This window comes from Pyrgilauda ruficollis, unplaced genomic scaffold (genome assembly GCF_017590135.1).
Source record: "Pyrgilauda ruficollis isolate IOZ18807 unplaced genomic scaffold, ASM1759013v1 scaffold97, whole genome shotgun sequence".
NCBI lineage: Eukaryota > Metazoa > Chordata > Aves > Passeriformes > Passeridae > Pyrgilauda > Pyrgilauda ruficollis.
The window spans coordinates 3,403,142-3,415,943 of NW_024531821.1; the positions used below are offsets into that span (position 1 = coordinate 3,403,142).

Sequence of the window (12,802 nt, forward strand, 5' to 3'; positions counted from 1 at the left end):
AGCGCCCGGTAGGACATCACCTGCACTGGTACCGCTTGCACTGGTATCACCTGCACTGGTACCGCCTGCACACCTGCACTGATATTGCCTTCACTGATATCACCTGCACACCTGCACTGGTATCACCTGCACTGGTATCGCCTGCACACCTGCACTGGTATCGCCTTCACTGATATCATCTGCACACCTGCACTGGTATCACCTGCACTGGTACTGCCTGCCCACCTGCACTGGTATCACCTGCACACCTGCCCTGGTACCGCCTGCCCTGGTACTGCCTGTACACCTGCACTGGTATCACCTGCACTGGTATCACCTGCACTGGTACTGCCTGCACACCTGCACTGGTATCGCCTGTACTGGTACTGCCTGCACACCTGCACTGATATCACCTGCCCTGGTACCGCCTGCCCTGGTACCGCCTGCCCACCCGCCCTGGTACCTCCGCTGCCCCTGTCCTGCTGGCGGAGCTCCCCGCGGTCAGCCGGGCACCAGCGCCCAGGGGAGGCAGGGCAGTGCCAGCACGGGCTCCGTCCCGGCCGAGTCCCAGCTGCAGGGACAGCTGCTCGGGCGCGTTGGCTCCGAATGAGGAGCACTCCTCCGGCTCAGGGGGGCCCTGCGCTGGGCTCGGGGACACGCTCACCCTGCCCGCCCGGTCAGCCCGGCCCCAGGGCTGGGCAGGAGCGCGGCCGGGAGCGGGGGAGCAGCTCCGCGCTGCCCGTGGGATGCGCACGGAGCGCCTGTCCCGTCTGTCACCCGCTGTCCCCGCCGCAGCTGGCCGAGCTCCCGGGCGTGCGGCTCAGGCAGCGCACACCCGGCACGGCTGCAGCCCGCTCTCGTCGCACGCCGGACACCGCAGCGCCCGGTAGGACTCCCGGAATCGGTTCGCCAGCATCGAGAACTTGCTTCCGTGGCACAGCGAGCAGGGAGCGCAGCCCGAGCCTTTGCACTGCGAACAGCCGTGCTCAGCATTGCCCTCCTGAAGCAGACAGCAGAGAAAATTTGTTAGTGGGTGTGAGATATCGAAGTCAGGAACATTCTGGAGAGAGGGAAAGTCTCTGTCCCAGTCTTTGCCATCACGGTTGCTCCTGACACACCACTCTGCCCATGACAATCAGTTCTCCACAGCAAGGACTTGGACAAAAAGTCTCCAAAATGCTTGGGGACAATTTGTGGCTACTGCTAGAAAATGAGGCGTTAATGTGACTGGGCCTATAACACAATACTCCAAACTCATCTTTCTCCTCTGCACAACTCCACCCATCCTCCTGTCATTTCTTATCACAACATTCCCACTCTGTAGCCCCAGGTTTGAGCCACACTTCATTTCTTCAGGGATTGTTCGTCACCCTCTGTGCCCAAATCCCTTTGTCATTTCTTATCACTCCATTCCCACTCTGTAGCCCCAGGTTTTGAGCCACACTTCATTTCTTCAGGGATTGTTCGTCACCCTCTGTGCCCAAATCCCTCATCACCACCATGCACACTTTCTTTGGAGCTGTCCTTTGTGCCTGCCTCTCTCCCACTGTGCCAGGCAGCATCTTTCAAATCCCACCTTGAAATTCCTGGGAGCAGAAGGACTGCGGTGACCCACGCTCAGTTCCATGAAACTGTATCAGCTCCACGTGGCAACATTAGGTTTTGTGGGATCAAATCATGGTCAGACTAATTGGGATTCTGGCCAACACAGACTCCCCCGTGAGAAAGCAAATGTAAGGCATAACCTTATTTCAGCTGATACTAAAATTTTGGCCTGAAGCAGTCTCAGCCACAGAGCAGCTGTGTTTAGCCTTGTCAGGCTGGAGAAACTCTGGCCTGCTCTTATCCTGCTGGGAGGGGTGACAAGGGATGGAGCCCAGCCAAGCTCTGTAAATGCCAGCCACCTCCAGGGGAAGAATCAGTGGGAGCCATGAGCACCTGGAGCCAGCACCGCTGCCCCCAGAGCAGGATCTCAGCAGTGCTGGTCATTATCTCCTGAGGGAAACGAGAACAGAGTGGTGCTTTTATCCAAACTTAGCCAGCAGCCAGATACAGAGATGGATGGGGCCTGGGAGGTTTGACCAGGGTTAAGGGGAAAAAGCACTTTCCATTTTCTGTTACCTGCACATGCTGGTTGCAAGTGACCTTATTCTCCACATCTCTTTTATGTCCACCACTAAATCGTTCTTTCTTCTCCCGGTACACGAACGTCCAGTCATTTATTCCCTCAGTCTGGATGATTCTTCTCATGAGCTCTTTCTGGTCCATCGGCGCACGGATGATTTTCAGGTTATTGGTGTAGATGATGATCTTGCCAAAATCTACAACTGGGGAAGTCTGAAGAAGGAAGTTGCCAGTGTCTCACCAGTATGAATTCACTCTGCAAGCACTCATGGTCCCTGCCCTTCCAGAAGAGTGTCCCCTCCACCAGGCCAGCTCCCCTGACCACCCCCAGAGCATCCAGCAAATTGGTGGAAGTACAGCCCTTCTGGGTAAATTTGTATTTTTTTCCAGCCCTTTTAAAGCTAAACTTGGTCAGACATTTCCCTGAGGGCAGCACTTTGCTGACCTGTCCCTCCTCCCTGGTGTCATATGGAGTTACTGGGGCCTATTGCTTTACACACTCGTCATATTTCACTCTGTCTGTGTCAAGAAGCCATGCAAAAGGAGACATTCTCCTAAGAAATGCCCTGAGTCACGTCAGCTGCTGTGATGGCTGGTGCTCTCCTGGCAGCAGGGCACCTGCTTCCCTGTGGGAGGAAGACGAGGGGGAGGCAGGTGAGCACAAGTCCTGCCCACCTGCAGAAGGTGAGAGCCTCGTGCGTGTTGCACAGACACGGTGTCTCCAAGCACCAAGTGCAGCACAAGCTGGTACTGGACAGTGTGGTTACTCCAGGTATCTGTGGCTGGGGACACTGGGGAGGGAGAGGAGCCTTACCCAGGAATGCAAAACAAATTAACGGGCTGGATAAGATCACAGCAGTGCACTGTCCTTGGGCAGGAGAGATTCATCGTGGTCTGATGTTTTCAGGCAAACTGCATGTCTGGTGTGTCAACAGGTCAAATATCAGCCAGCTGGGTTTCCCACACACAGCTTTGATGAGCACCAGGAATTAACAGACTTTCAGTGTGCTCAAACCAAGGCCATAAAGTGTATTTACACATATTATGCATGTACTGCCTCTTTATAAGGACTAAAGAGGCACTTCTCTATCAGTGGCATTAATTATATGTTAAGAAAATAGCCAGTGAAACTAAGACTGGGATTGTCAAAGTAGCCAAAGAGGAATTCTGGCTGCCAGAGGATGCAGACACCTGGTACCCTGATGGCAGCACTGGCTTCCTGCCAGCCAAAGTCACACAACTTGAATATTTTAAATATATCTCATTAACTTAACATTCTCCTTACACTTGACTGATCTAGATGCAGCAGGATTCCCATGTACAGATATCAATATGTATGGAAATGTTCTCTTTTACTCTGCCCAATGGATAGATGCAGACCAGGACCAGGAGAAGCCGGAGCACAGCTGGAGCACAGCTGGCAGATGCTGTTCCCTCCTGCAGACCCTGAGGACCCTGCCACGTGTGGCATTTTCAGCACACGAGATTCCTGGAACAATGGCTGGAGATCCACAACCACCCTTCTCAAGCCTGGCCTGACAGAACAGTTTTATGCGGATGAGGCTGCGGTGTGAGGCTCCTGTCACCACGTTCCACGAGCAGGATTTGGCCAGAGCTGTGCCCAAAGGGGACAGCAAAGGGCAGCACTTACCCTGCAGAGCAGGATTTAGCCCGGAGCTGTGCCCAAAGGGGCACGGCCAAGGGTAAGGGCATCACTTACCCTCAGAGCAGGATTTGGCCAGAGCTGTGCCCAAAGGGGCACGGCCAAGGGTAAGGGCATCACTTACCCTGCCGAGCAGGATTTAGACCAGAGCTGTGCCCAAAGGGGACAGCAAAGGGCATCACTTACCCTGCAGAGCAGGATTTAGGCCAGTGCTGTGCCCAAAGGGGACAGCAAAGGGCATCACTTACCCTGCAGAGCAGGATTTGTCCCAGTGCTGTGCCCAGAGGGGTAAGGGCATCACTTCCCCTGCAGAGCCGGGTTTAGCCCGGAGCTGTGCCCAGAGGGGTAAGGGCATCACTTTCCCTGCAGAGCAGGATTTGTCCCGGAGCTGTGCCCAGAGGGGACAGCAAAGGGCAGCACTTACCCTGCAGAGCAGGATTTAGCCCGGAGCTGTGCCCAGAGGCACGGTCAGGGGTAAGGGCATCACTTACCCTGCCGAGGCCGGTGCCCGGCTGGCAGTGGCTGAGCAGGGGTGCGCTCCCCGGGGGCCCGTGCTGCTGCTGCTCCTCTCGCAGGACGCTGATCCTCCGGGCGGTCAGGGCCGTGGGCCAGCAGCAGCTGCTCTCCGGCAGCTCCCCGGGCCCGCAGAGGGGCTCCCCGGGCTCGAAGCTGTGGCGCAGGAAGCGCCGCGAGTGCTCCTTGGCCGGGGGCTCGAGCTCCTGCCCGTCCTCGTAGACCTGCTTCAGCACCCGCCCGCTGTAAGCCGAGCAGATCTTGAACCTCACCTTGCGGGGCCGGGCCTCGTGCCGCTGGCTGGCTTTCTTCTGGGGCTCATCCATCGCTGGGATTGCAAGCTGCAGCTCCTGGAGATCAGCTCCAAGAGCTCTGGGTCCAAAAGAAAACACTTCCAGCTTCCCCTGCCACACGATGTATAATTCAAGGTTTCTAGTAGTTCCTCTCATCTTACAGCAAAACTGACACCGCTGTATTAAATATTGATAGAAATTCACAAAGAGAAAATATCACTGGTAGTGAAGTCAAAAGCAGGTTGGTGAGTGGGGGCCAGGCTGGACACCACAGCAAGAAAGGAGTTAACCAGGAAGGAGAGGATTAAATGGGAAACTCTATTCATGTTTCTGAAACCATGGAAATGCTTCTGCCACGTGCTGTGATAAGAACTACCCCAAATACATCATCCCAGTAGCTTTTCATAATTTTCTGACAAGGTAAAAAGTTAAAAAGACAAATTCAGAGAAAAAGCAATCCAGCCTCACAAATTGCAAATGTGAATAATTCCTCTTCCATTCTCACACTGAAACCCTGAGAGCACGAAGCTCAGTTTCGTTTTAATCTAATGTGTTCCTCTACAGGTTGTGAGATCTAATTAAGATATTCTCTCCTTAGTGCTCAATCCCTATTTGTAATTCTTGAGCATTTTAGGGCCTTTTGGACCGTTCTGGGTTTGGTTTCTATTTTTAGGAGACAGTCACTCATGCAGCCCCAGCTGAGGGGCTTCCTTTCCCCAGCACTGCCAGATCTCCATCTGCAGGCAGCCATCCAACCCAGACACCTCCTGGGACAGCCCATCCTCTGAGATCCCCCAGAGGTCACCCAGAGCTGGGACCTCACTGGGCTGGTCTCTGTCACAGAGGGTTTGATTCCTGCTCCCTTCCCTACCTGGGCATCTCAAGCTCCTCTGACCTTTTGAGGGCTAAAATAAAGAGCACATGTGATACAAAACACATCTACAGGTAACTGCTGTCTGGGCTTTAAACATCTCCCAACACCTACTTGAATCATGTAGGTCCCCAACAGGAGTTAAAAGTATCTTTTTCTTTTTTTTTTTTTGAGTTCCAAGATTTTAGTATATATCCACATCAAGGAGGACTCTGCCTTGGCAGGATGTAGGCAGAGGGCTTCATTTAACTTCTTTCAGCTCAAACCCAGCACTGCTTAATGCTCTCGATAGCTTAATTAATTGTGTCTTTTGAAAGTTTGTTACTAGGATGTTACTAGGAAATCCTAGGATGACACTTTAGAAGCTGCCTGCTGATAACTGCACTGCACAGCCCTTCCACCAAGCAAACAGCCGCCACGAGCAGTTTCTGTCACGACAGACGCTGCTCTGAGGGTCCCTTGGGCTGCGGCAGCCTCATCACGAGGAAATGTAAAAAATGTTTCCTGTACCACGGGAGCAAGCCTGAACAGGCCCGGGCAAGCACCCACACCCAGCACGCCCTTGGCATCCCACGGCAGCGCTGCTGCCAGGCTCCTTCCTGCCCCACAGCAGAACCTCACCTCGCGTGAAAACCCGGATTTGCATGAGCCACGCTCTTCTCTTGCTACATTCCCTTGGGAAGCCGGATCCAGCCCTTCCCCCGTGAACCCTACTGAACCTGGCTCAGAATTGCCGCTTTTCAAAGGGTCCCCAGGGCCATAATCTGACACAAATCGCACGGTGAGACACCTCAATTGGAGTTCATTTTCTTTTGATTGAGGGAACAATCAGACAGGAAAGGCAGTTCAAAGCAGCAATGAAGAACAGAGCAGGAGCACCTCTGCGAGCCGAGCAGAGCCGCTGCACAGCTGCCCACAGGTGCTGCCACAGCTCAGCTCCACACTGCTGCTGGCACAGCCCATGCCAGCCCTGCCTCCTGCCACCCAGCGTCCCGCAGCCACAGCTCCCCGTGTCACCCGGGGCCAGAGCCACACGCTTCTTCATGTCCGTGCGCTGATGGCTCTTGCAAAGAAAAGTTCCCAAAGGGCCGTTCTGCATTTCTCAGCTGTTCTGAGCACCCGGGTCAATGCTCCCGCATTAAATATCCAAACGGGGACTTCGCGGTGCTGTTTGGTGAGGCCATCCCCAGCGCCACGCGGGACCCCCGGAGCCCGCAGCGTGCGGGGCTGGCACGGGCGGTGCGGGATGCGGGAGCCCTGGCACGGGCGGGTGCGGGATGCGGGAGCCCTGGCACGGGCGGTGCGGGATGCGGGAGCCCTGGCACGGGCGGGTGCGGGATGCCGGAGCCCCCGCCGCCCGCAGAGCTCCCGGGGCCAGCGGGGGTTTGTTTCCCACAGCCCGCACGAGCCTTACTAAAAATGTAACAAAAATAATTTAGCATTCAACAGTGAAATCATTAAGTTGCACGACCTAGATCATCACAGCACTATATTTGACTTCAGACTCCGTTCCACTGCATTTTAATGACATCTGTCTTCCAAGCGTGGGGCCCGTCCTCCCCCCGCAGCAGGGGAGGATGGGGCAGCCGCAGGCTCCGCAGAACAAAGCGCGGCCCTTGCCCCGAGCAGCACAACGCTCTGGAGCCTCGCAGCAAAGCCGGGCTCTACAAAGCGGGGCCGAAAGAAGAGCCACGGGGAGCTGGACTTTGAAGGCGTGTTTCCACCTGCAAGTTTTGCTGGAAAACGCTTTGATGTGCTGTGCTTCCTCAGAGCAAGCCCTGCTGCCCTCCTCCCCCTGCACAGGGAGCAGGATGGGGTTTCAGCTGCAGCAGTGCCCTGCTCACATCACCACGAGCACCTGAGAGCCAGGGACCAGGACACCAAGGATGTGTCCCAACACCCCGTGTGACAAAAAGAGCAAGGCCTGGGAGGGCATTCACAGCACAGCCACCACTCCCTCTGGCCTGGCAGCCTGCACCTGGATTTCATCATTCTTGTGCCAGGAGATACTGGCACCTGCAGCTAGAAGAGAACCTCAAAAAGTACAAGTATTCTGCTAACTACTGCTCAGGAGTTTTCTACTATTCAGCAGCACTGAGACAGCCTCAGCTGGCACTCTTTTTTACAAACCTGTCCACATGAGCCAAGACAAAGGTCTGCTTCCAGCTGTCTGCAATTGATACCTGCCAGCAGCTCAGAACATCTGTAATCTTTCATCTGACCTTAAACAACGCATTTTTTAAACGGACAATTTTAAAAGGGTGTAGAAGTTTTAAAATATGAGCTGCCCCAGCCAAACCTGACAGGTCATAGAGTGCTCAGGGCTGGCTGTGCCATGTTCAGGGTTTGATTTGGGATCCCCAGGGTGGGAGGGACCTCAGAGGTACCTAATGCAGCCCCCCCAAATCAGCCTGGTCAGTGTTCCTGCTCCAGCAGAGATGCACTGGATTTGTTGAGTGTCATCAGCAGAAAACAGGCACAAAAGAGCAGCACACAGAGCTGCAGTGGGTGGCACCTGCACAAGCAGCCCTGGCACTGATTGCCCTCACACCACTATTTCCAAATCATGGAAACCATTGCAGGGTTGGCTCAGGTGTAAGCTCTGATGTTCAGATCAGGAGGCACTAGTTTGTCTCCAGGGGAAGCAGCCTGACCCACACCAATCATTTTTGGCGTTCCTGGCCATCATCATCCTCTGCCAGGGACTTACATAGACAGCTTGAAGCACTGGCCAGGTGGGTGGTTCCTGCTGTGAAATACAGGGGCAGGCATAGATCCTGTGAAAAATCCAAGGAGCTGAAGCAGGAGTTTTCTTCCCTCCCAGTCAGAGCACAGCCTGGCTCCCACAGCCAAGGCACTGCACGGCTCCTGCAGAGGGAGGGTGGGTGGATGCAGCCCGGCTCCCCCAGAGCTGTTCTTCCACTCCCTGAGCTCCTGCAGCCATCGCCAATCAGAGGCTGGTCGCTCACTGTCAGCCCTGGGTCAGCAACCCCCACCGCTGTACCCTCCAACATCCCTCCCGTACCCAAATTCCAAAGAGGAATTGTTCCAAAGGGGGCTGAAGCCTGGGGCTGGGGCCGGCAGCGCTGCCCACAGCAGCCACAGCCAGCACGGGCTGAGCCTCCGGTGCAAACACCTAACATCTCCTCGGGAGTCCTGAGCGCCTCATTAGAGCTGAACCGAGGAGTGATGTCATGCTGCATCACCTGCCTCCACGAGGGGCTGACAGCGCTTCCTTTTGTGCGCAGCCTGCTGTTTTCACAAAAACACCAAAGTCACAGGTTATTTAAAACTCTGGATGCTTTAACACTGCACCGAGCTGGATTCACAAGTCGTGAGGGTGCACAGGCACAGAGCCACACGCACACACGCCATGAGCCCACGGCACTCCATTTTCCAGGAATCCAAGCTAAGGAGGTTTCCCTGTGCCGGCAGAAGGCAGGGCCCGCTGCACATTCCTGGAGGCTGAAGTCAGCGGGAGTGGAGGACGCCCAGCACCTCCGGGAGAGCAGGCAGGCTCCGCGATGAAAGCCAGCTTACTCTGCACCTGCCTAAGTAAGCACAAAAATCCTGAAGTCACAAAGAAACAAAGGAGAAAACAGGAAAAGGCGCTTCAAAGAGGGAAATTCCCAGGTGCTGAGTTTTATCTGTGGACACAACTCTGCCTGGGCTTCTCCTGAGAGCAGCAGCACAGCCTGGGACCAGAGCCCAGGAAAACACGTGTGCGGTGGGCAAGGAACAGCCCAGGCACTGGCCAGGGCACAGGGAAACGGTGCTTTGCTGGATAAACCCACCAGGTGATGGAGGTGAGCCCCCGAGAGCCCTGCTCTGCCCTGCAGACGTGGAAACTGCTCTGCCAGCACACGGTGGCTCCAGCACTGGGGCTCCAGCCCCTGTGTGTGCTCAGCAGGCTCAGGAGCAGCCTGCTGCAGCCCCCAGACCTCCTCCCACAGGCAGCTCTGCTCTGCAAGCAGGAGCTGTGGGAGAAGCCAATCCAGCTGAGCCCCCAGAGCTCACAACACACCCAGAGCAAGCAGCTGAAGCAGTCTCTCCCCCACCCAGTAAAGCAGCAGCACACCTGCAGTGCTGGGTCAGTGCTCACCTCTGCAAGCTGCCCCTCGTGCTCTGCACCATCCCCTCCTGGAGCTGGGGGTGCAGAGCTGCAGGATTTATAGCCTGCTCCTGCCTGCAGCACTCACTGGTGGCCAGGAGCACCTGGGAGCACTGAGGGTGATGCAGCCTTGCAAGCAGCAGGGCCATTTCCATGTGTTTAATCAGGTAACTGTAGCCTGCTGTTTCTGCTGTCAAATCTGCATGGAGACCAGCCTCTGGTCTGTGTTCAGGTCCATACTACTTGGAAACCCTGAATTCTTGTCTTGCAGGATTACAACTGCCTGCCTGCAGGTTCAGCCCTGATGGGGCAGATCCCAGAGAAGCAGGATGCAGTGCTGGTGTTCGTGGTTCTGCTCTGCACTGCAGGGAAAAGGACCAGTGTAGCAGAATGCCCAGAGCAGGTGGGGGGCACTGGGCACTGTCTGCCGGGGGCCAGGGGCTCACAGGCAGCTTCAGCTCCCAGCAGAGCAGGGGGGCTGCCCTCTGCCCCCCTCTCCCTGTGGGGAAGCTCCAGCCCTGGGCCGTGCAGCTCAGGGGTACCAGAGCTGGTTTTGTGTCTGCCCACAGGCTCACAGGCCCGGTGTCAGCTGTAATCACCCCCATCCCATTCCTGCCAGGTGCAGGGACCAGGCAGCAGCAGGAGGAGGAGGAGGAACAGGAGGAGGTGGCCTGGGCGACCTCCCCAGTCACAGGAAGCACACGTCCATCCTCTCTTGCTGCTGCTCAGCCTGGTTCCACCGCCAACTACTCCTAATGACACTTCAACAAACACACAACAATCTGTCTTCATGAAAATCAGTGAATAAATTTAATTTAAAAATACTTTTCTATTTCTGGACAGGCACCACTCTGCGCCAGCTACTTCAGAATCAGCTGAAGCCTGCACAGTGCCCAACAGCCAGACTGCTCAAGGCTGTAATGGCAAAACACAGCATTCAACCCTCTGTGAGCTTAACAAACAGCTCCCCTAACCCCTCCTCTTTATGAAGTGTACATGGGGTCTCAGTGCTTGGCTTCTGTCCTCCAGCTGATGTCTATGTACCTCATGAAGGGGAAAAAAAGGAGAAGAAAGCCTAAACCATGCAGGTCCCCGGGGGTTTGTCCCTATGGGACCCTTGGGGCTGGGGCGGGGCAGGGCAGGGGTGGCCACTGGCTGCTCTCCTGCCCAGCACAGGACACCAGGCGTTTGTTTGAGGATGGAGAATTTCAGAGAGGCTCTTTCTCTGCTGGCTGCAAGTCCCCACAGTCTGCACATCCCTGCAGAGTCACGCTGGCCTAATTATGTCTTCAGGCAAACACAACTTATTTACTGAATGTGCTGGGTCCTGCCGTCGGCCCCGCCGCGCGTTCAGAGCCCACGGCCGGCGCACACTGCCCACAGGACTGGCCATCCGTGCCAGGAGGGCACTCCCAGCCTGGCCCTGGGGGTCTGGGACACAGGCAGGTCCTGCCATTCGCCCCTCGCAGCAGCGCTGGGCGCCGTGTTTGTGGGTGGGTGGGAGGGTGAGCTGCCAGCTCAGATCTATAATCTGTAGCAGCTTGTAAGAGGCACCCCCTCTCCCTGCCCTCCAGGAGCTAAAAACAGTCTGAAAGGTCCCCCTTCCCCCGGGAAGGAGGCATGTGGCATCCACTTGCACGGTGCAGAGTGGCTGAGGCTTTTATCCGCCCCGGGGGTGCTGCTGTGCCGTGCCCTCCCATGGCACACACAGCCCTGGCTGCAGCAGAGCTGCAGTGGCCACTGAGCCCCAGCCCTGCCGCTCCTGTGGGATGATGGACAAAGCTGTGTCACTTGCTTTGGGATCCACTGGAGCTGTTTTCTGCATCAGTGTTGGAGCTGGGGGAAGCCACAAGAGGCACCCCCGGGGCAGATGTGTGTGCAAGCACTTGGGAGGCAGCAGAGGGGGGCACATTGCTCTCAACGCTGTCTCCCAGTTTCCAGCTCCATGATAAAGCTCCTTGAGCAATCTTGTAACACATATTTCAGTGGTTCCACGCCCTCAGCACCAGGCATCCAACCCCTGGAAGCTGCAGAGGGCTCCTGTGGGTCAGTGGGGCCATGCCCAGAGCAGCGTCCTCAGAGCAGGCAGGGTGCTGCATCCAGCCCTGAGTTAATTACAGCAGCGGCTCCAGACACTGCTGAAATGAAAGAGAAGGATGAGCAGCTTTCTTGCTCTGCCTTTATTTTCTAACCCCAAGTAAGAGTCACATTGGAAGAGAGGCAGTGACGGATAATACAGCTCAATGGAACGGTCTGAGTGTGAAGGGGAAAACCAGGAAAGCCTCACATCCTGATCCCAAACTGGACATTGATCTGCTGTCTCCTGGTTTTCTCATGTAAACTGGGGAGTGGGAGATGCTTAGTCTGAGGGCATTCCGCAGATGAATTAGCTTTTGGGAAGCACTTTGAAGATTTAACAAGTTGTATAAATACAAATGTTAGCACAGACAGCTTCTGTATTGCAACAGAACCCGAGAATGCAGCCCGGATCAGAGCCTCTCTTGGCTGTCCTGGCAGCTCGGGAGCTGCCCTTGGAAAAGCCCTGGCCCCCCGGGTGATCAGTACCCTGTGGCACGCAGGAAGGGCCAGGGTCACTGCCAGGCTCAGGGGAGCTGCCCAGGGCATATCCCTGGTGGCATTCCCGGGACATGGAGGGCACAGGGGGCTTCCTGCAACCACCCACATCACTGAAGACCCCCTGATCCCCTGGGCCCCCCGAGTGTGCTCAGCACTGCTGGGTTCCCTGGCCTGGCCCTCCTGAGGTGCCAGCTGTGGCCAGTGGTTTCCCTTGGGAATTCAGTGGGAACTGTGCATTGCACTGTGCAGGTGCATCCCCCAGCAGAGCCTCGGTCCCACCCGCTGCTCTGAGAGCCAGCTGATGCAGCCTGGCCCTTAAAGCCCAGAAAAGACAAAGGATCACTCTCCAAACAGGCCGGAGGTGAGCAGGAGCCGGCATGCAGAGAACCATCCACCCGACTTCGTTTCCAGCACCTCCCCACTGCAGGGCACTTCACGGTTCTGTTTCCTTTCTAATCAATTCAGATGAAAATACAAACTGAGTGCTAATCACAGAGCACAAATAGGGAAGAATATGTAGAAAAGAAAAACAACCCTCACCACCTTTGTTTTCAGTAGAGTTTATGGCAGGCATCACATTTCAAACCACTGGCAGAGGAGCTGCTGTTGCTTGCAGCTTCACTCTTTTCCAGTGTGCACCCCACCAGCCCAGCACTCAGCACCACAGGACA

General features: G+C 55.7%; 1 protein-coding gene across 1 annotated transcript; it reads right to left on the minus strand.

Annotated features, from left to right (window-relative positions):
• Positions 1–799: 799 nt before the first annotated feature.
• On the minus strand, positions 800–4,605 carry GRXCR2 (glutaredoxin and cysteine rich domain containing 2). Its single transcript, XM_041490017.1, has 3 exons — positions 4,258–4,605; positions 2,101–2,316; positions 800–979 (listed from the first exon to the last, which is right to left on the minus strand). The coding sequence occupies exons 1-3, from the start codon at positions 4,603–4,605 to the stop codon at positions 800–802; spliced, it is 744 nt and encodes a 247-aa protein (XP_041345951.1).
• Between the last annotated feature and the right edge of the window lie 8,197 nt (positions 4,606–12,802).